The sequence below is a fragment of the Pseudorca crassidens genome, chromosome X (genome assembly GCF_039906515.1).
Source record: "Pseudorca crassidens isolate mPseCra1 chromosome X, mPseCra1.hap1, whole genome shotgun sequence".
Taxonomy (NCBI): domain Eukaryota; kingdom Metazoa; phylum Chordata; class Mammalia; order Artiodactyla; family Delphinidae; genus Pseudorca; species Pseudorca crassidens.
This window is the reverse complement of record NC_090317.1, coordinates 45,614,663-45,637,975: the sequence shown is the minus strand read 5'-3', so window position 1 is coordinate 45,637,975 and position 23,313 is coordinate 45,614,663. Positions and strand designations below refer to the sequence as shown.

The 23,313-nt window shown below is 43.6% G+C and overlaps 2 protein-coding genes across 4 annotated transcripts in view; one reads left to right on the top strand and one right to left on the bottom strand.

Annotated features, from left to right (window-relative positions):
* SYTL4 (synaptotagmin like 4) overlaps positions 1-23,313 on the bottom strand; it is a 197,017-nt gene that overhangs the window by 2,282 nt on the left and 171,422 nt on the right. The gene's annotated exons all lie outside the window — the stretch shown is intronic.
* SRPX2 (sushi repeat containing protein X-linked 2) overlaps positions 5,858-23,313 on the top strand; it is a 31,621-nt gene continuing 14,165 nt past the window's right edge. For 2 of the 3 annotated variants that reach the window (XM_067723364.1, XM_067723363.1), the window contains exons 1-5: positions 5,858-6,228; positions 7,914-8,146; positions 12,494-12,574; positions 20,598-20,789; positions 22,903-23,079. In XM_067723364.1, coding sequence (XP_067579465.1) covers positions 8,065-8,146; positions 12,494-12,574; positions 20,598-20,789; positions 22,903-23,079 — 532 coding nt within the window. In that variant the 5' untranslated portion in view covers positions 5,858-6,228; positions 7,914-8,064. The remainder of the gene's footprint in view (positions 6,229-7,913; positions 8,147-12,493; positions 12,575-20,597; positions 20,790-22,902; positions 23,080-23,313) is intronic. The other variant, XM_067723365.1, reaches the window with a different exon arrangement.

Here is a 23,313-nt window from a genome sequence, read left to right as displayed (position 1 = left end):
AGTCAAAGCAAAAGCCACATCTTATTTCCAAGAATGTGTTGATTTTCCTCCTCTCCCTTCCTCTGCCACTCACAACGCTGCTTTGTTTGAATAACAGTCGGTGCCAAATTAAACCGAAAGCTGACATGGAATTTAATATTCCTATGGCCACAACACCTTGCATCAGAGCCTCCCACCCTGCTACTCGCCCCCACCCCGCCCCGTTGCCATGCCACCAAACCCAGAAGTTCAGTTTAGTTCAAATTTAGGCCTGGGTCTGGGTCCAAACCCAGACAAAGGGGCATCTCATCCCATCTAGGCAATGTAACAAGTAATTCTCTAGGTTATAAGATTATTCTTTAAAGTATTAATAATGACTGCAATATTGAGCATTGACTATGTACCAACCACCGTTGCTAAGCAATCAACAAGCGTTGCCTCATGCTTACATTACAAAAGCCCTTATTGTGAGGTGAGGACTACCACTGCCCACATTTTACAGATGAGGAGACAGGTTCAAAGAGGCTAAGTAACTTGCCTAGGATTAAGCCCTGGCAACTTCTGTTTCCCTCATCAGAAATGGGGCCCACTCTGTGATGAGACATGGCTGCCATTGTACATTTAAACACAAACAAGGGCTCTTTGGAGCCCCTGAAGTGCAAGAACCTCAATCGTTTCCCCAATTCTGCCTCATACTTGGGGTGTTTTGTTGAATTTTACTTTTGCCTTCACTCAATAGCCCAATCACCTAGGAGGTAATCCTGTGCATCCCAGAGTGGTAGAGAGTTCAACAGTTCTTCTGGTTCACCCTCTTAATTTCTCCCTCTTTTCTGAGCACAAGAACATGTTTGATGCCGAAAATGTAGGAAAAAAGGAAGATACCTTTCTTAAGTATTGTTGCTGCTTGTTTTACATTCAATATTTAGTATAGATTTGTGTCCCTTCCCTATTAACTTCCTGTAACTTTCAAGATTAGATTTAAATGTTTTTCTTTGGCATTTAAATGATGCCTCCCCCAGCACATGTATCAACTTATTTCCTACAGCTTTTCCAAAGTGAATTTTCTTTTCCACATAAGCCAGTATGATTATCTTCCCCAATAAATAAGATCTGTTCCCTACTCACTTCCCACTCTCCAAACTCAAAATTCCTGCCCCCCAACTTAAGGTTCAGCTCAACCCCAACTCAATGAGAGCATCCTCCCTCAACCCCCCACCCCAGCCCACACACATACCTTTTTCTTTAACATCAGTGCTTATACTCTGACTACTCATGTTAACTCATACCCTTAGTCCATTACTACAGTACCTGCTTTCAGTACCTGCTTTTTCTCTACTTACCTGTCTTACATCCTGTTGTTCAGAAACTACTGCATCCCCTTTTATACTCTCCAGAACCCTAGGACGCAATGCTCAGTTGATGAGCTCCTTTGGTGCTCAGCCAACCCCTGTTCAGCTCATTGGTCATAGCTGGTCTCTGAGGCTAACCACTTAGTAGTCACTCAAGGTTTGATTAAGTTAAATGAAATTAAAAACTAAATGTCTAAGCCATCCCAGTGTCGCACTGACATAAACCAGAAAAATTAAGTTGATAATGCCTTGGGACATTACTACTGCTTGTCTTAGGCACCAGTAAAAAGACATTAGGCATTTTGCACAGAATGCATCTTATCTCTTATTCACATAATGATCTTACCATTTTCATTTTCTAATACCTTTTCTAGAATCCCTCCAATTACCTTTGGCTAAGTGCCTATCGTAAAATCTTAAAGCACCTTCTACTTATTTTCTTTTTTTTAAAAAAGGAATTTTGCCTTTAATTTATTTATGGCTGTGTTGGCTCTTCGTTTCTGTGCGAGGGCTTTCTCTAGTTGTGGCGAGCGGGGTCCACTCTTCATCGCGGTGCGCGGGCCTCTCACTATTGCGGCCTCTCTTGTTGTGGAGCACAGGCTCCAGACACACAGGCTCAGTAATTGTGGCTCACAGGGCTAGTTGCTCCGCAGCATGTGGGATCTTCCCAGACTAGGGCTCGAACCCGTGTCCCCTGCATTGGCAGGCAGATTCTTAACCACTGCGCCACCAGGGAAGCCCTACTTATTTTCTTAAAGTGTCATATTTTACATTACAGCCATCAGATAAACATCATTTAAACACATAATTTAAACATCATCATTTAAACAGATAATTCATAGGTATAGTTTTAAAAATTAGTTTCGTGAATAGGAATATCTTTTTATTCCTCTTGTCTTTTCGGATTCTCTATGAATCCTTTCTTCCCTTTCCAGCCTTGATCTTGCCTCTTTCCAAAAGGCTCATAATATACTGTTTGAGACACAGAGAAATGAGAAATACTCCTAAATGGTATTAAAATTTACATTTCCATGTCAATTTGTCTTAGTCCACTTTCTAAGAAAATTGTTTCAAGTCTAGGCTTGTTGAGCTTTGCTGAGATCTCAACTAGGCAAGTCAGTTTCCATATCTAATATTTCTTAAAACAATATCTTATTGACTGCTGAGGGGCTTCATATTAAAAGTCTTGAAGTTGAAAATGATACTGAACTTTAAGAATCTTAAAACTTTGTATGCATGAATGTTGCCAGTCTTTGTCTTATCTTCCCAACCAAATCATAGGGAAAGGTGTTTTGTTTAATTTTATATCCCCACAGTGTCTAACATAGTGTTACCCACACATAGTAGGTGCTGAAGAAATGTTGGTTTTTTAAATTGACCCCACCTGTTTTGAGCAAGGTCTTCATATTACCCATCCCAGTGTTTCATACAAATGCTGCCCCTCTTGTCTCATTTATCCCCTTACTTTGATCACCCTATGATTTCCATAATCTCTCCTTCATTTTCTTCTTTACTCTCTCTCTGCCAACCCTCTGCCCTGCTCCTTCCAGCACTAAGTGGGACACGAGGCCTTATGCAGCATCCTCACCTTAGCACGTGTTGGCCTCTGTGTTTGGTGCTGGGGGTATGAAGAAGACTAAGCTGTGGTCCCACTCACAGGCTAGTAGGGGACAGAGATGAGACTGAGATGAACAGACTAGTAGGATAGGGGACAGAGATTGTCATATATCAACAGTGACAATAAGTGTGATAAATCCTGTAATTGAGACATGTACAAAGTGATATGACAGAAAGGAAGGTGAAGTAAACCAGTTCTGGCTGGGGTGGGCTGAGGGAAGCTTCTCAGCAGCAGTGATGGATATGGTCTCAACAGCCCAGGAAAGAAGGGAAAGGGTTACAGGGTAGAGTAAATATATCTGCTCCAAGCTACCACAGTGTGAAAGGAAGAGCAAGAGGTTCAGTGCGTCCAGAATGAAGAGTCATGGGGTGAATGTTTAAAACTAGGCTGAGGACATAAGTGAGGTTTGCTTGTGCGGGGTACGGTGTGCCCTGCTAAGAGCTGGGACTATACTCTTTGCCAAGAGGGAGCCAGTGAAGGGATTTTTTAGAAAGAAAACAACCCTGGTAGAATTTATTCCTCTGCTCATCCACTAGCTCTCTCTCCTCTCTCTCCATCTCTCTGTCTCTCTTTCTCTCTGTCTCTCTTTCTCTCTCTCTCTCTCTGTCACACACACACACACACACACACACACACACACACACACACTCATTTAATAGATTCACTATTTCCTAACACATAAGTTTAATGTAAACTCCTATATCTGATTTCAAGGGCCTCACAATCTGGCCCTACTGTATTTATTCAACTTTGTTTCCTACTGTTCCCCTGAACCCATCTCCCCTCTGAGCTAACAATGAGCCCTTGTACATGTCATTTCCCTTGCCTGAGAGCAGACCACAGCCCATGTCTTCCCACAGAGACCTCACAGTGTATTCCATAGCTTTTGGAAATTTATATGGTCTTGTACAATTTTCTAATTGTTTGTGTCCCCCTTCTCTCCCGTAGTAAACATAAACCCTCTGGGAGCTGGAGAGTAAACTCCATAAGATCAAGAATCACACAGCTTTTACTCATCACTGTCCTCCGGTTCTTAGCTTATAATAGATGTCCAATGAAGGTTGGTCCACTAAACACACACAATTGCAGTTAAGAACATTTTTGTTACAGCCACTATGGAAAACAGTATGGCGGTTCCTTAAAAAACTACAAATAGAACTACCATATGACCCAGCAATCCCACTACTGGGCATATACCCTGAGAAAACCATAATTCAAAAAGAGTCATGTACCACAGTGCTCATTGCAGCTCTATTTACAATAGCCAGGATATGGAAGCAACCTAAGTGTCCATCAACAGATGAATGGATAAAGAAGATGTGGCACATATATACAATGGAGTATTACTCATCCATAAAAAGAAATGAAATTGAGTTACTTGTAGTGAGGTGGATGGATCTAGAATCTGTTATACAGAGTGAAGTAAGTCAGAAAGAGAAAAATACCATATGCTAACACATATATATGAAATCTAAAAAGAAAAAAATGTCTCTGAAGAACCTAGAGGCAGGACAGGAATAAAGACGCAGATGTAGAGAATAGACTTGAGGACACGGGGAAGGGGAAGGGCAAGCTGGGATGAAGTGAGAGAGTGGCATTGACTCTCTATTTTTACATTCGGTATTTTACACTACCAAATGTAAAATAGATAGCTAGTGGGAAGCAGCCACATAGCACAGGGAGGGCAGCTCGGTGCTTTGTGACCACCTAGAGGGGTGGGCTAGGGAGGGTGGGAGGGAGACACAAGAGGGAGGGGATATGGGGATATAAGTATACATATAGCTGATTCACTTTGCTATACAGCAGAAACTAACACAACAATGTAAAGCAACTATACTCTAATAAAGTTGTTAAAAAAAAAGAACATTTTTGTTGAATGTGTGTCTCCTCCAATCCATGAGGGCAAGGATTATCTCCATTTTACACATTGATGTCTATCAGGTATTGATACCTCGAAGAGTGTGTGGCACATAATAGATGCTCAACAAATATTTGTTTAATTAATTATGGATTAGGATGTCAGGGATTTTGTCCACCATCCTTAACACAGTAGATGTTTGATAAACTTATTAAATGAATGAGGCCAAGACCATGTCTTTGCTTTCTTTATACAATGATCACACTGTTGAACACATGATTAACACTCATTACATATTTTTGATCGGTGGATGGGAAATGAAATGGGCTTGCTACTGAACTTTTTATTATTGTAAACACAATTCTTCCCTTCATGACTGAGAAGGGGTTACCAGTTTGCTTACACACACAAGGAAGAAATCATTTCTACAACAGCTAAAAAAAATTCTTCCAGGACAATGCATTTAAAAGGATGGAAATTAAACTCTAAGGGGAGGGAAAGTATCAGGAGCTGTTCTGCACTGTGGTAGAACAGTCTCATTATCATATACTAAAATGAACAAAGCTTGCTTAGTGAGGAGAAACACAGCCCTCCATAAGAGATCATTGGGAAACAGCTTAGCAATGGCTATAACCTTGCCATGCAGAGATAGATCATCTCAATTGGCTTAAACAACCTCCCCCTAAAGCTTCTCTAAGCATGCTTTGTCTCCACTCTTATTACAGGAAATCAGTTTTGATTCTGCAGGCTAGAAGTGCATGGTATTTTTTGTCAGCAACATAATCTTATCAGAAACTGAAGTCCATAGGAGTTAGGTCATCAGAGAGGGTTTCAAAGTGGATCTGACCCTGTACATAGGGATGGCAGGGCAACTTGGGGATGGAGAGTACTAAGGAATTACAGGGGAAATCTGCAGGGAATGTCAAAATCAGCTCCACTCTTCCCCTCTCCTAGGAGTTTGTGGAATTCCTTTTCATTCAATCCTGAGGTCATGCTGAGTCATTTTAAAAAAAAAGTGTTCTTCAGTGCACCACATCTCTGGAAGCCCTTTAGCCAGCCTGTTAGTCATTACTATACTCATAGGCTTGGGGCCAGCACCATTCACACTTTCCTCTGCTCTGCAGCAGACGGATTGAGCTCCTCTCATCCTTGAGTTCCTTCTCCCCCCACCTCTCTAAAACTCTTCTGAGGGAGGAACAGCTATAACTTTGGGGATAATATAGCTTTAAGGAAACTTTTGGCAGATGCTGATGTCCTAACATCTGGGCAGTGTTAACAGAATCCCGGAGGCCCGGACAGACCAGGAGCCACTCGTTCTAGGAATGTAAAAAAGTAGAAGTTTTTCCGACTGTTGAGAGGAGCAGAGAGGAAGGAGAAAGAGAAACAGAAGGAGAGAGAGAGAACACAAAAAAACCATACAACAGGTAAGATCTGCCGCTTCATCCGTCCACACCACACTACCCCATTTCACAACCCGGGAGGGTAACGAGAGCCAGGACTTGGGCAAAATGGCTTGGAGGTGGGGTGGGGGGAGGAAGAAGTTCTTTTATGAAACTGGACCACATGCTGCTTTCCATTTGAGCCGTGACCTGGCTGCAGACACAAGTTCCCACTACCTTCCCGACCCACAGCAGAGGGATGGCTGACCCCAGTGATGAGTCAAGTTTTCAGTCTGAGATTGGGGAGAAGGTGGGCAGGGAAGGGGTCACAGGCTCAGAGCACTGGGTCTGCAAAGGAAAGCCCCTGCTCCCAAACAAGGAACTGGATGGAAGCTGCATGTGGGAGAGGGGTTGATGATTAGGGCATCTAGCTGTTCAGTTTCCTGAATCTCTCTTTAATCTCCTCTCTCTCATCCTTTCGCTCCCTCTTTCTGCTTTTATCTCTGGTCTTCAGCTCTGGCAGATTGTCTTTTCTTGCTAAGCTTCCTTTCCACATCTTTCCACTTTCCTTGCCTCCCCCGCTTGCTCTTACTTCTTCTCTATCCTGCTTCCTTGCCACTCTCTAGACAAAATCTGAAGCCATGGAGTAATGAACTGGAAAGTGATTTTTTGCCATTCTTGGACTTCTCACGCCCCTTAGGGAGGCTGGCCAGAATCTGCCGTCTTTTTGTTCCTCCATTTCTGGGACCGACACCTCCCCCGAGCATGGCATTTCATTGAAAGCCTGTGGGTGCTTGCTGAGAAGTCCAGCAGCCAGTTTATACCAATGGGCAGCAAGTTTTAATACTGTCATTTATGAAGCATTTGCCTACTGGGAACCACACAACTCTCATCCCATTAGAGTGAGGATAGGACGGGAAGTAAGAGGGCAGTGGGAGCTTACTTACCCTCTCCTCACGTACCTCAGTAGGTTCTTTCCAACCCCACTGACTTCCTGCTGGCTCAGCAGGGTAAAACTAGAAGGTTAGGCTGGACTTGAAAGCCAGAAGCCACTACTAAACCACTAAGCCTCAAAGCCCAAAGCTAAGAACAGAGCCAGGGTATAGTCACCACCTGAGAGACTGCAGAAAGGAGACATCCAGTCCTGTTCAAGATGGAGTTGGTAATAATAATATCTAATACACATGGATTGCTTCCCTATGTGCCAGGCAATAGTCTATTCTATAAGGTAGATACTAATATTATTCCCATTTTATAGATGAGGAAACTGCGGCTCAGAGAAGGTAAGGAATTTGTCCAAAGCCCCATAGCTAATAGGGACAGAATTGGATACACATGCAGATCTGTGTAACTCTAGAGTTCAAGTTCTTAGTCCATATATGCTAACACTTTCCCAGATTTGTGGTTAGGAAGTACTAGTTAAGCGGATGAAACCATCAACTGGTGCCTTTAGATTGCAGGATTCCCGTTTGGTTCTATATGACTTAATGTTGGCCCTTTCCTGGTCTTTGTACCTCACTGTCCCTCTCTGTAACTTGGAACATAGAACATTGGCATCAGCTATCACCAGGGTCAATTGAGAACTGGTTGTTTTATGCCCTCTTCCTCCTGGGAGGGAAAGACCAAAATTAACAAACAGAGTGTTGTTATTCTATAAAGTGGAAGATCCTTACAAGGGGGACCATATAACAGGCATTCATTATTTTAAAAATCTCTCTTCTTCCTTGCAGATCCTGCATTTCTGCTTTCTCTCACTTTTGGAAGTTCATTGATGGCTGATTTCTGAACGTCATCCTCCTTTGCCCTGGTGCTCCTGGCCACATACCTCTATTCTTGTCTCCCTAAACCACCCTCCCACTCCCCCTTCTCCCCCTTTCAAGAATGGCCATTCAACTAACTCGAAGAGGAGCTCTCTCTCTGCTGCTCTTCCTCACTCCAGCAGTGACGCCAACCTGGTATGCAGGTAAGCTCTAGGAGCTGTTGCCCATTATTTCCAGGAAGGGCAGGGCTTAGAGCAAGTGTTAGAGAAGGGAAGGGTTAGACCGCAATAGGAGACACTTAAATTAGATACAGAGAAGAACTATCCTCAACAACAAAGATGGTTAAACATTGCAAAAGGCTACCGAGGGAGGTTTTTGAGGCAAACAGATAAGAGATTTTTGAAAACAGGCTGCACCAGCATAAAAATGACGTTGGTAAATATATCCTTGTAGCTTATTTGTACTACACAGGGAATATGGCAAATATTTTATCATAACTATAAATGGAGTATAATCTTTAAAAATTGTGAATCACTATATTGTACACCTGTAATTTATATAATATTACACATAAACTATACTTCATAAATATAATAAATATTAAAAAATAAGGTTGGTCAACATGGCTTTTGAGGCCACTATCTTACCTGCTTCTTCACTTACTTTCTCTCTCTTTCTCTCTCCCCTCCCAGACCTTGTTTATAGGATGAGATTTTTATAGCCCTTTTCTGCTGAAGATTGTTAATGACAATTCAGACAACATTCTCTTAAACAGGAATCCCTCAGTTTCTTCTGGCTTGTTTCTTATTTTGGAAGGGATGGGCATTTCTAGGTCCCTGAATGTTTCATCCTTTGCCCCTGGGGAGACCTAGGGAGCTCAAGAGAACAGACCCAGCAAGGAGATGGGAGAGGGGAAGGGAAGGAATGAAGGAAGGATAATGAGGTGCCAGACAGGGGTTTTTGATGGGGCCCAGCTGGCATTCCAAGTGCTAAGAATGTTCTGTGGCCTGCAGCATCTGCCTTCACGGGAGCTGGGGGGAGTAGGGGCAGGAGACAGGCCCAACTAATGGAGTTAGAAAAACATCCAGAGATGAGTAAATAAGAAACTGCTTCCATCACAGCTGCAGTCATTGTAGCTAAAATTTTCCACATGCCCTTAGCTCCTGGTGGAGGCTTCTGGCAGTAGCTCTGTTTGGAACAGCTGCATCAAGCTTTCAAACAAATATGCGCACTTCTTCCCCTCCTTGGCTTAACCTGGCTCTGTAGGGGGTGAAGCATAAGGGCTGACGCTGAGATGAAGAAATTCAAGTCAAGCCCTTGGAAGAGTGCACACTGCTTGGGGTTATAGGAGCCCCAAGTCCCCAGGAGATACCATGTGCAGCCGTCCTCCCCAACCTCCCCCCAGCTTCAGTTCAAGTACATGAGCCCAAAATCCGGCCAAAGACCATGAGACTATGGAGTGGAGGTTAGATGGCTCAAGCCCCATTTTGAATAACTATAAGAAACCTCATGGCACACAAAGGCCTTGACCTTTCCCAGGGTGGAAGCCTGAGCTGTTGGAGTCTTAAGGACAGTGCAGTTTTTTTAAAGACTTGGATTCATTTGAAACTCTCAAAGGGCTGTTTGCAAAGGTGGCTACTCCCCACTTCTCACAAGAATCACTATGGTCATCACTCCTTCTCAGGAGCCCAGGCTGGTGAGGTCTCTGACAGCCCTTCAAGCCCACTCATTCTGCCTTTCTCTTTTCTTAGGAAGCTACGTGATGAGAGAAATTTGGAAATTTCCCAATAATCCTCCCCTACATCACTAGCTCAGTTGTCAGAGCTTGCTCCATCCCACCTGTTCATTTCTTCATTCAATAGATATTTAATGACCACTCTCTATGCATTCAGCACTGTTTTGTTCATGACTATAGCTTTGTCCTCCAATGGGAATAGTACAAGGAAAGCAGCCAAGTGTGGATTCCTGGCTAATCAGAAAAAGGATCCAAGAATAATCAGCAGGGAGTGGGAAGCGTTAAGAATATAAATCAAGCCAACAGTGGGTTAAAAGTGCATATTGGCATATCTGTGCAGTTCAGGAAGTCAGACAGTATTTCTTATAATAATCCAAGCATTAGGGGGGATCTTAAAATTGTCATCAATTATCAGTTACATTTCCAACCACACCTTTGTGAAGGGTAGTGCTTAGAGGGTCTGACTGTACTATGGAAGTTGGAGGAACCCAGTAACAGACCACAGAGTAACCACTGATCAGCATAAAGGAACCAAGGAATGCTGCCCAAAGCTCTCCCAACCAGGGCTGAAGAGGGACAAGCAGATAGAACAAGGTGGGAAGGGGGGACCCTCTGGTTTCCCATATCTCATCTCAGTATCTTAATATTTGCCAAACAAATACCCAAAGACAGGCAAAGAGGAGAAATGGAAAGGCGTAAAGTGGTAAGGTGGCCCCAACTTATTCCTGTCACAAAGCAGACTTGGCACTGGGCCAGCCACCTCTGTACCCTGGTGAAGACTGTAATTATCTGACTGAGTCTTCCCCTCAGCTTTCCCACATCCCCTGTAATTCTGGAACGATGTGAAATGCTTGGTGGCCTTCGATCCCGCACACATAGAGTGAAAAAAGGCTGAATTGCGAGAAAGATTTTGGATTTTTATTCCTGTTGGGCGTTGTCCAAAGCTCTCCCCTACCGCCATCTTTAGTGGAGTGTCTGAGTTTGGTCTCGAGGGGATCAAACCGCCCTGGGCTGGAATACCCATTCTACTCCTTACTAGCTGGGAGACCTTGGGCTACTCCCTGAATTCCTCTGAGCCTGTTACCTCAAGTGTATATGAAAGCAATATGGGTGTCTACCTCACTGAGATGTCAGGGTGATCTAATGAGATGACGTATGTAACGCGCTGAACCCAGAGGAGGTGTTGAGTGATGTTAGCAGTCGTTGTTATTGTGGTTGTTGTTATTCAGCCACAGGCCTTGGACACTCCTGTCTGCTCTTCTGGTAAACAGAGGCTTGCTCCCTGCTGGGCATTTCTTCACAAGCAAGCTCTGGAACAAGGGTAGGGGGAACAAAGCGTTTAGAGAATCGTGCACATCTGTCCTCCTGTTTACAGGCGCTGCAAGGGTTTGATACTAAACTGAAACAGCTGACAAGAATTCTGTTTCCCACCTCCCTACAAAGAAACTTCCCAGGTGGGGAAAGAGGGAGCAAGGGAGAGGAGGCCTAAGAAGGAATAAAGGAAATCCAGGAGAAGAAGCAAAATGGGAAACCAGGAAAAAATAAAGAGAAGGAGAAAAAATGAACTCTTTCCTCTGGAATGAGGGCAAACCAACGAGGACATGATTTCATAAGGCAAACTTTCAGTTTGATTCATTCCCTTGTTCATCAAGCTGGACTGGTTTCCCAACACGCCCCCCCACCCGCAGCCTATGCCTGTGGGGACTGGAAGAGCCTCATCATCTGCGCTCTGCTCCACCCTTTAGTGCAGGGGGCCTTGTGCCTCTGTGCAGAGAGGAGGCAGGCGAGCTTGTGGTCGGAGTGTTGACACAGGCCAAAGGGCTTCAGCACTAAAACCCAGCCCTGTCCTGGAAGCACACCCTCTCCTGGGAATGCAGAATTGCCTTCTGACTCCAGCAGGGCTGGCTGCTCTATTCCCGTGTGTGCTTTAGGGCTCTGGGAGGCTGGAAAGAGAGCTTCCGGCAACTTCCCTCCGGAAAGGACCAAGTTGTATTCCAATTAGTTCGTATTCATGACCCATTTCCTGCCGTCTGGTGGAACGCACTGTTTAGTCTCCCGGACAGCCATAGACTGGCCTCCACCGGGGAGTGGCCCACTTAACGGGATGAGGGTGGTTGTGGAATGTTCTCTAGCTCAGCAGCCCCCTACTAAGGCTCCTGCTGATTAGAGGAACTAGACATCTCTCCAAAGCAGGACAAACTGCTCAGGAAGTGAAACCCTTCTCATGCCCCCTCGCCTTTTGAGCCCTCCCTCTTTGCCTTCGCATGCCACCCCTAGCCCTGGCGACCAGGTGGCAAAAGGCTGGTGCCCTGTGGGCTGGTGGGAGCTTGAGGAATTATTTCCCTCTGAGGATTGTGAGAAGGCCCATCACTAGTGGAAAGACCCTTGCTCAGGCTCTATGTTTTCCTCCTACCTGGGACAACAACTGTCCATCCTCAGAGCTTGGTCATCAGTGTCTCACCAAAACTCATGTGTTACATCAAGGAAATGGGTCTTTTCTAGTCCAGATGGGCAGGATTCATGGCTGGTCAAGAATTTTGATTTTTTTCTTTTGAATGGAGGTTTCCAGTGCTACCAGTAAGCCACCCACCTCTCCCCCAACATGAGTTCACCCTCTGTGCACCTGAGGTGTGGACGTTTGCCCACAATAGTTCTGCTGCTTCACAAGACAGGATTTTCCCCACTAAATAGCCACCTAGTTCCCCACCCATGGAGTGTCATGTCCTCAGAAAGGGACCAAGTTTGAAAGGGGAAAAGGTTGGGAAGGACTTGCATAAGAAACCAATATGTCATCTTGATATATTCTTCATTCTAGGTTCAGGCTACTACCCAGATGAAAGCTACAATGAAGTATATGCTGAAGAGGTCCCACAGGCCCCTGCCCTAGACTACCGAGGTAATCCTCTCTGCTTCTCAGGCTCAGGAAGGGCCTTATCTGGCCTAAGGCCTAGGCCCTGCCTGAAGCATCCTCACCCAGCTTGGCTCATTTGTGCCAAAGCTGCAGCTCAGGGAAGCAGGGGCTGTGGTTTCCAGTCATGAATTTGGTTACTGACTTGCTGTGTGATCCCACCTGTCTAGAATTAAGGTTGCCCATCTATAATTAAGTATTGACTGAGTACCTACTGTATACCTAATCCTCTGTAATGAAAGCCTTGGGTGATATAAAATCTAAGGTAGAGTTTTGTCCCCCTCAAGAAGCTTACATTCTGCTGGGGGATATGGGTGAGGGCGCAATAAAATTAGCAGGCATAGGGCAAGTAAGCGTGAAACTCTGTGCTAGCAGTAAATGCGATAGGAGTTAAGAAAAAGAAGTCATGGGAGGGGTCATGAAAGATGACATTTAGACTAGGCTTTGAATGATGTGTGGATCTGAGAACTGGAAAGGGGATGGGAGGGCCTTCAGCATAGCAGATGGCCACAGATATAGAGGTAAGAACAAACGTGTAAGAGGAAGGAGCTAGGAAGAATCCAGCCTCACTAGAGGAGATGGGATGTGGAGGGAGTAGTAGGAGGTAAATATAAAGAGTGAGACCAAATTTGGAAAGGCTCCATGATCTAGGGACCCTTCTAAGGAGAGGCAGGAGGACTATCTGTGAAAAATGCTGAATAGCAATTCCTGCATTAGAAGGAAATTTAGATCACACAATGTCTGATATCCCTTCCACTTCTAAGATTCTTTGTTTCTGTGCTTTGCAAGCCATGCTGAAGAGTTTAGCTGTTGTGCTAGAAGTTATAAGGAGTCATCGTATGTTTTTGCAGAGGGGAGTGAGATTGTAAATAGTAATTTCAGAATATCAACCTCATTACTGTGGACAGAAAGTAGGAGTTTGGGAGGGGTAGAGCCTGGGTCAGGGAGATTCTCCAGGAATCAGTAACAGTGATGTTGGTAAGAGATGATTGAGGCTAGTAGAAAAGAAATGGAGAGCAAGGATGAACCCCAGAGATGTCTCAAACAAAGAGATGACAGACCTAGTACAGATTTGATGCACCAAGAGGGTAAGAAACAAATGACTCTCTGAAAGCATCCAGTCTGAACACCTGGGAGAACTGTAAGACCCCCTCTCACAGAGACAAGGTTAGAAAAGAAAAGTGGTTTGGGGCTTTCCTGGTGGCGCAGTGGTTGAGAGTTGGTCTGCTGATGCAGGGGACGTGGGTTCGTGCCCTGGTCCGGGAAGATCCCACGTGCCACAGAGCGGCTGGGCCCGTGAGCCATGGCTGCTGAGCCTGCATGTCCGGAGCCTGTGCTCTGCAACCGGAGAGGCCACAACAGCGAGAGGCCCGCGTACCACAAAAAAAAAAAAATGGTTTGTACCCTATAGACAGTGGGGAGTAGAAAGATGGAGCTTCGTGAGTCAGGTCGTTAGCTTAGATGGATGAGCTGTCTGAGGGATCAGAGGGCCAAGGTCAGAGCCTTAGAAGACATCTACGAATGTGATCAGGAGAAGAGGAACCAACAAGAAAAAGAGAGATCATTAGTGGTCCGCCATGTAGGAGGAGATTGGGGTAGCACCTATCAAATTACAGAAGCCACGAGGGAAGAGAATTTTAAGGAAGGGGAAGGGATAACAGATCTACTGTGTCAAATATTGGAAAGAAACAAATTGAGGGTATAAACAATATATTTGGCAAGAAGAAGGTAAATGGTGACCTTTGAGAAAACAGTTTCAATAGACAAATGATCGGAGTTTGGGGTTCCTCTCTGCTCCTTTCTGGCTACCTTCTACCTGTCTTCTCACTGCTAAATTGTCCAGACCCACTGCCTCTCTGTCCCAGCACTTGCTAACTCCCCAACTCCCTATGGTCTCTTTCCCACTCACCCACAGATTTCCATGCTGGAATGACAGCCCTTGAAGATCAATCACAATTCTCTCCTCAAGCCCAAATCATATGGCCCCTTCTTGAGCTCAACCTCCCCCATCTCTCAGAAACAGTGGACACCATCCCTCACTTCTCACCCCGCCCCCTTCCTTGGGCTCCAGGACATTTCACTATTCTGGCCATAGCTGAAGCCAAGAACGGAGATGCGTTCTCTAGTGGTAACAAGAGGGAGCCTGAGGCATGGATCTGAACTTTGAGTGACCCTGACCTGTCCCCCTGAGCTTCTGGACTACATCTCCAATTGCTGCTGGACACTTAAATTTGGAGATATCGAAAACTAAATTCTTTCTGCTTCCCTGAAAAAGGTTTGACATCTGGCCTTCAAACTTTTGATAATGATACCATCATTCTCTTAAAAATACCTTAATGGCACCTTTAATAGCCCCTTTTCCTCATCACCTCTCACCAGTCATTCACCAAGAATTGTCATTTGTTTATTAATCCATGGGATTAAAACCTTTATTACCTCACACATTGATAATGACAATTGCCTCCTAACTGGATTCTCTGACTCATATTTCTCCTTTCCCCAAACCTAGTGACCCACTGTGATCATTTCTAACAGAATTTGGTCTCAGTCTAGCTGTCCGGCCTAACAACTCATTACCCCTTCTCCCCACATGAAATCGATGAGTAGCCAGATTAGTGGAGCTTTACTCTGTTCCCTGACTGCTTTGGCCCATGCTGAACTCTCCCTCATCCATTCATTCTTTCATTCATTTGTTCAATGGCTATTTGTTGAGTATCTACTGTATACCTACTCTGAAATAAATGTTTATTGTCTGGACCACTCGTTCGGCATTCATTATATACTGCCTCTTTGGTTTACTTTTTATTACCCTCAACAAAATAGTTACCTGTTTAACAGAAGGAGCCACGTATGACACCCCATAGAGCTATGTCAAAAGTAGATGCTCAAGAAATGTTTACTGGCTCGTTGGCATTCTGGGAGCAGAAGCCAGATTGTAGGAGACTGTAGATGGGAGAAGTAGATAGGAAAAAGCAACAGGTGCAGAAGGTACTTTCAGGGGGGAGGGTCCAACAGCCCTATGATTAATATTAATCTGCCTCATTGGTTATTTTTAAATATGTATAAAGCCATTAAAAAAATAAGCCACATGGTGGCCTTTGGCCTTGGGGTCAAGTGTCTCATGGCTATCTTTGGGACTTAGTCTCAGGGAATAAAACTAATTCAGTACGGTTATCTATGTTGAGGGGGGAGGGGTGGCCAGGAAAGTACAACCTGAGGTTCCAGCATTCCTTGTAAGGTCTTGTGACCTCATAATCCACAGCTCTACAACTGCAGTGTTTAAGAGACTTTCTGTAATTTGGGGATGGCATCTCCAGATGGCTGCAGCGTTTTGTTGCTTGAGATGGGATGAGCCAGTGGCTCAAACCCAGACACTGATTCAGGGAATATCATTCCCATTCCCAGGATTAGATATATTTTACACACGCATTTTCATTTGATTCTCAAAACAGTCCTATGAAACTGGTTTATTATCCCCACTTTACAGATCAGGAAACTAAGCTCAGGGAATTTCAGTTTAGAGAATCATAGAGCTCAGGGGTGGCAGAGCAGGAATTTAAGCCCAGTTCTGTCTGACTTCAAAGCCATGCTTATTCTATTTCTTTCATAAAAAAGGTAACCCTTTTTTTTTTTTTTGCAAAGAAGGTTTAAAAAAAAAAAAAACAAGAGTTAACCAGTAAAAAGCAGATCAATATTTTAGAGCAAAGTGTGCATGTACCTTGGTACCATTTTCACTAATCTTGAACTTTCTTTCATTCCCTTAAACTGACTCCTAGCTTGGAGTCAGAAACTGTTCTCTGAGGTACGTCCCAATCCTCTGGGCCACCACTTGCTCCCAGATTTCTGCAGCTCTGGGCAAGCTGGTAACTCTGCCTGAGTTATCTGAAGGTAATCACGAAGAAGGCGCTTTCAATCCTGTTGTCAGCACACTGTTTTCTTTATAATCTCTAGAAAGAGATATGTGGATCGCAGAGGCCACAGGCCTGAATTCAAATCCCAGCTCCTCCACCTTCCAGCAGTTTTGACCCTGGACAAACATGTATTATGTGCTAGTCACTGTGCTATGTATTTTATAAATGTTATTTCATTTAAATACATTTCATGCTTGCTCTGGAGTGATAGGGGAAGACCTCTAAAACACATTGTTAAGTTTATTTTAAAAAACATTGGTGGGAACAGTGGACGTAATATGCTACTCTATGTGATAAAGTGGAGGGGAAAATAAGATTTGCTGTATATATGTAAAGAAACTATTAACAGTGTTTCCTGATGGAGGGACTTAGTGGGGGTAGGTGTGGGAGCAGGGGTGGGAGGGAGAATTTTACTGCATAACTTTTATACTTTTGGGGTTTTGAAATATATGGCTATAGTACCTAATCAAAAATGTAAATGTATACTTCAAAGCAGCAGCCTAACATGCTGCAATGACAGATATTGTAGTTAGAAAAAAAATGGCTTTTAGAGCCAGACAAACCTGGGGTTCAAATCCCAGCTCTGTCCCTTACTTGCTGAGGGATCCTGGGCAAGTTACTTCCTCATCTGCAAAATAGGGATAAATACCTATATATTGTACCTTACAGAGCTATTGGGAGAACTATATGAGATGATGGGAAAATGAAAATATAAAGCATGGTGACTAGCACACCATAGCTACTCCATAATGACTAACAATTTTCCTACCACGTTCTTAGTTTCAATTTCCCATCAGTACTCTTTTGTTCAGCCAGTTATGAATCTCCATTACTGTACTGTCACCTCTCCCATGTGGAAGTATTTCTTCATCTCATCCACATCAATGGCATGAAAGGCATTGTCACATGCCTCACTGACTTCCACATAATGCACCTACCATTTCCCCTGCTCTACTAGTCTGGTGACCATACCCAAAAAGGAAACAAGGTCAGTCTTCAATTACTTGTTTTTGGGGTCACTTGGAGATCACCACTTCTTTTCCTAACTGCTCATAAGCCTATGTTTAAATATTCTAGAACACTTTGCTATCAGTGCTGTCAGTCTCACCAGGCTATAGTTCCCAGAGGCTGCCTTCTTCTTCCTTCTGGGGCTCTAATGTACAGCATGGTGACTATAGTTAATAATTCTATGTTTCATAGTTGAAATTTACTGAGAGTACATCTTAAGTGTTCTCACTACAAAAAAAATGGTAACTATGTGAGGTGATAGATGTGTTAATGAACTTGATTGCAGTAATCATTTCACAATGTATACATATATTAAAACATCACATTGTTCACCTTCAATATATACGATTTTATGTGTTGATTATACCTCAATAAATCTGGAAAAATAGAAAATTGCGATAGTGTTTTTGCTCTTTCCAGCCTTCCAACATGTTCTTTTTTTTTTTCTTTTGGTAAACTGCTGTGCCTCGTCAAGTCTTTATTTTCTTTTCTTCCAGTTTTATGAAGATAACTGACATACAGCACTGTATAAGTTTAAGGTGTACAGCATAATGATTTAACTTACATACATCATGAAATGATTATCACAATAAGTTTAGTGAACATCCATCATCTCATATAGATACAGCATTAAGGAAATAGAAAAAAAAAAATTTTTCCTTGTGATGAGAACTCAGGAATTACTCTCTTAACAACTTTCACATATAACACACGGCACTGTTCATTGTATTTATCACGTTGTACATTACATCCCTAGCACTTATTTATCTAACAACTGGAAGTTTGTACCCTTTGACCACCTTCGTCCAATTCCCACTCCCCCCACCCCCTGCCTCTGGTAATCACAAATCTGACATGTTCTCTTTATGCCAGTATTCCTCGAGGCCAGCCAATTTGGACTTATTTACAATAGCTAGACCCTCTATTACTGTCTCAGCATTTATCCTGAGGTATATATTTCCCTTTACTATTGCTTGCTTGTTCTATCCATTCCACTTTTATGTGTATTTTCCTTGACAGAATATGGGTGAAAAATAGTATGAGAGTGATTGTTGAGGTCCCGGCCTCGAATGTAAAGTCTTGATGATATGTGTTGTGACCATATAATCAACAGCTCTGCAGCTGTAGTGCTTAAGAGACTTTCTGTCATTTGGAGACGGTGTCTCCAGATGGCAGCTGTGTGTCACAGCCACAGGCTCAAAGCTAACGCTAGAAGCCATAAGGCTGTTGTGGCTTAAAGGATAGTTTTCTCACTGTCATCTGTCTTCATTCTCCAGCTGCCCTCAAACAGAGGCTCTAGCCTTTCTTTGTTCCTTTAGCTCCTGTTGAGCTTTTTTTCACAGCCCCCCTTTTTTTGTCTCTTAGGATTTGGGAACCAAATTAGCTCATACGGGGCTTTAGCCTTCCCAGCCCCAGGCTAAGAAATCTGTGTCAGCCTATGTATGTGTTCTTGGGCAGGTGGCCCTCTGCTTGTTTATATGTTCCCCTTTAAAATCTGAACCCACTGAAGAGTCATTTATTTTGTGTAGCAGATGAGGCATCTTTATGATAGCTTTATGATTTAACAGCCCTATTACCTTTTGTGCTCAGTATTGAACTGGAATTGGACTTTCATTCCTAAGCAGCCTACTTTGACATGGCATTCCCCTCCTCTCTCTAGCTTACATCTTTGTGTTATTTTTAACAGTTATTGTAAATGTACACACTGTAAAAATTCACTCTTTTTGGTGTTTTGACAATGCAAAGAGTCAGGTCATCAGTACCACAGTACCAAAAATTTGCCCAGGGCTGCCCCTTTGAGGTTATCCACCCCTCTACCCCAATCTCTGGCAATCACTGATCTATCCCAATATTTCTGCCTTATCCAGAATGTCACATACATGGAATCCTACAGCCTGCAGCCTTTTGATTCTGGCTTCTTTCATTTCACAAACTGAATTGGAGATTCCTCCAAGTTGTTGCATGTATCAGCACTTCCTTCTTTTGTATGGCTAGACCACAGTTAGTTTAAACATTCACCCTCAGAAGGACATTTGAGCTGTTTCCAGTGCTTGACAATTATGAATAGAATACTTTAAACATTTGTGTACAGGATTTTGTATGAACACGGGTTTTTATTTCCCTTGGGTAAATACCTAAAGTGGGACTGTGGAGTCACCTGGCAAGTGTACATTTACCTTTCTAAAAAACTACCAAATAATTTCCCAAAGTAGCTGCATCATTTTGTATTTCCCCCAGCGATGTATGAGAGTTCTAGTTTCTCTCCATCTTCACCAACACTTAGAATTGCCATTTTTTTTAAGTTTAGTCATCCCAATGGGTGTATAAGGGTATCTTTTTGTAGTTTTGATTTAGCATTTCTCTAATGACTAATGATGCTGAACATCTTTTCATGTGCTTATTTGCCATCACTATATCCTCTTCAGTGGCATATCTGTTCATATCTAAAGCTTATATTCTAACTGGATTGTTTGCTTTTTTTACTGTTGAGTTTTCCAAGTTCTTTATATAGTCTAGATACTAGTCATTTGTCCCATATATGGTTTGCAAATATTTTCCCCCAGTTTGTGGTTTGTCTTTCACCTATCAACAGTGCTTTCCACAGAACAAAAGATTTTAACTTTGACACGGTTCAGTTTCTTGATTTTTTTTCTTCTATGAATTGTGCTTTTCGCATCATGTCTAAGATCTCTTTGCCTAGCCCTAAATCCTAAAGATTTTTCTCCTATTTTTTTTCTAAAAGTTTTATAATTTTACTTTTTTCTCTGAAGTCCATGAGCCATTTTGAGTTAATTTTTGTTTAAGGTATGAGACACTTAGGTCAAGGTTCTTTGCTTCTTTGCTTTGCTTTTCCTTTTTTTTTTTTTTTTGGCCTATGGAAGTTCAATTGCTCCAGCATCATTTGTTCAAAAGGTTATCTTTCTTCTATTAAATTGTTTTTGTACCTTTGTCAAAAATCATTTCAGTATATTTGTGTGAGTCTGTTTCTGGGCTCTCTGTTCTGTTCCATTGATCTATGTGTCTGTCCTTTCACCAATACCACGCTGTCTTGATTACTGTACTTCTAGCTTACTTTTCTTCTATTGCTACAGTCCCCCGATGGTGTTATACATTAAATATCCAGGATGGAGAAGCCACATGCTACTCACCAAGAGGAGGAAATTATCACAGCAGCCTGGGCACTCGCTGTGAGCTCTCCTGTGACCGGGGCTTTCGACTGATTGGACGGAGGTCGGTGCAATGCCTGCCAAGCCGCCGTTGGTCTGGAACTGCCTACTGCAGGCGTAAGTGGTATCTGTGCGTGCATATGTTGACATGAGCGTGTGAGAGAGGCTGTCCGGCCAGCCACCCAGGGTATATGCCTGGAGGTGTTACTCTGACCTCTGTCAAGTGCAAATTGAGAATCTTCCACAGGCTCCCAACAGGGTCTTTCCCCATCCTAACATTCCAGCTCATTTTCTCTCCCTGTGGTTATTGGTCAAGCAATAGGGGCATTCAGTAGCAACCAGCCCTTCTGGCACAAGAGGTCGAGGAGTGCATGGAAGGCTTACGCCTGGGGCCTGATGTAGACTTGGGCCTTCCTCTGGAGCTCTGAGCATATGTGGTCTCAGACTCATTCCCACTTGTGGTAAACTGCTGTACTTCCTGACCTAAGGCCTTAGAAGGCCTTGGCAATGAAACTATAAGACATCCACTAGTCTTCATTTTCTTCTGAAAGTCAAGAAGAATCCCTAAGGCTGGAATGTGGGTGTGCTAATATGCACGTTTCACGTCATGTCCCCCTTAGCTCCCAAATCCCTGCCTCTTATTCAAGCCCTACAGCCTACCCCATTTTGGCAGCTGAGCTTTGTCTGTCCCTATGTCCATCATTGAATGCCATTTGTAGAACACCCATGTGTGCGGGGCCCTGTATTGGTCACTTCAGAAGCCAATCCCTCAGTTACCAGGCTGCTTATAGACTAATGGGACGGAAACACAAATGTGTGCACGTGAATGGAGTGTAAGGGGATGCAGAATGCTGAGCATTCAGAGAGAAATGGGGTTGGTCAGAGAAGATGCTGTGGAGGACAGGAGAAGCTTGATAGCCAGAAAGAGGGAAGCTACCACGTCCCTCTAGGTGACTGTAATGCATTTGTTTTAGGACTTAGACACCATCATTTCCAAAATGAATTTGAATTGGCCTTACAAATAAGTCTACAATGAACACAAAACTTAAAATAAGTCTACAAATGAACATAAAACCAGTTAAAAATTGGAGATGTACATATTTCCAGGTGCCTAGAATAAGTTAATTACTATATTTAAACACTGAATCTGGCTGTGTCCTTCCTCATAAGAGACACAAGGGCAAACACTTTGCATCTATCATTTTCACTGTCATGTAATACTAAGAAAACAAATTCAGCTGAAAAGACAAACCTTTTTTTTGGACCTGATTTCAAGGAGGTCATTTTTTGCCTAGGTCTTTATATAAAGGAGACTGGAAAAAATAAAAGGCAATCATCCTCAAGTCTGGTTTGACCAAGAAGCAAAACAAACATAGCTCATAGAATCTTTATTCAAAGCTCCAATAATTGAAGTTAAGGAGGGTTAGAACTTAGACAACCTAAAGGAAGATATGGCTGGCCTACTTCTTTCAGGCATCAGGTATTTCAAACTAGACTTTGGCAAGCACAGGCTCACAATCAATTCACAGAAGCTGTCTCCGCTGCACACGTGATGTCTAAAGCACATGGACTCGTCTTTAAGCAAATGCCACCAAAGCTGGCCCTCCAGGCACTGGCCTGACTTGTATTCTCACTGGCACAGAGGGCTAGCCTGCCTGTAAGTGAGCCTCAGCTGAGGAGTGCTTGTGGTAGTACCAACATTATACTCAAAAAAGGAGCCTTAAATTTGTTCAAGGGCGTCTAGCATTTGAGGAACAAGAGAGGAAAACTATCAGCTGCTGAGGCTCTGAATAAGCCCAGAGGTTTATATGCATTGTCTCTTTAATCGGCACAACAATTCTACTTCATGGTATACACATTTTAGTGACGAAAACACTGAGGCTTGGAGAGATGAGGTAACTTGCTCAGGTCACAGAGCTAGTAAGTGGTGGAGCTGGGATCCAAACTCAGGTGCGTTTCTCAAATCCATGCACTTGGATGAGTAATTTACTTCTTTGAGACCACCACCCCACCCCCACCCACCAAGAGCAGTACCATACTTCATAATATCAAAATAAGAAGGCAATTAGGAAAAAGAGGCAATCAGGCACAAAAATGTCAGGGCAGTTTGGTGTAGGGTTTTCTGTATTTTCTGCTGTTTCCGATACGGTTCTCCCTGTGCTAGATGCCCAGGCATCACCTCCACATAAACCCCACAGGCCACTGAACTTGCCACTTCATTCTCTCTTAGAGATGAGATGCCACGCATTGCCATTCATCACGAGTGGCACCTACACATGCACAAATGGGGTGCTTCTTGACTCTCGCTGTGACTACAGCTGTTCCAGTGGCTACCACCTAGAAGGTGACCGCAGCCGAATCTGCATGGAAGATGGGCGATGGAGTGGAGGCGAGCCTGTATGTGTAGGTAAATGCTGGTCGCTCCCAGCTGTCCTGCTGCAAAGAGCCAGCCTGGCATTATGTCCACCACAGAAGGCATTCCTGCTCGCTGCAAGGGTGGTACCCTGGGCATGGGCTTAACAAAGTGATCACTTCCCGTGGAGCTGGGCCTCCCCAGTTTTGTTGAGCATCTTGAACTGAGAGTGCATCTTTTACCTACCCAGTGGTGTGGCATTGTTTCTATGGGTTCCCTCCAAGGAAG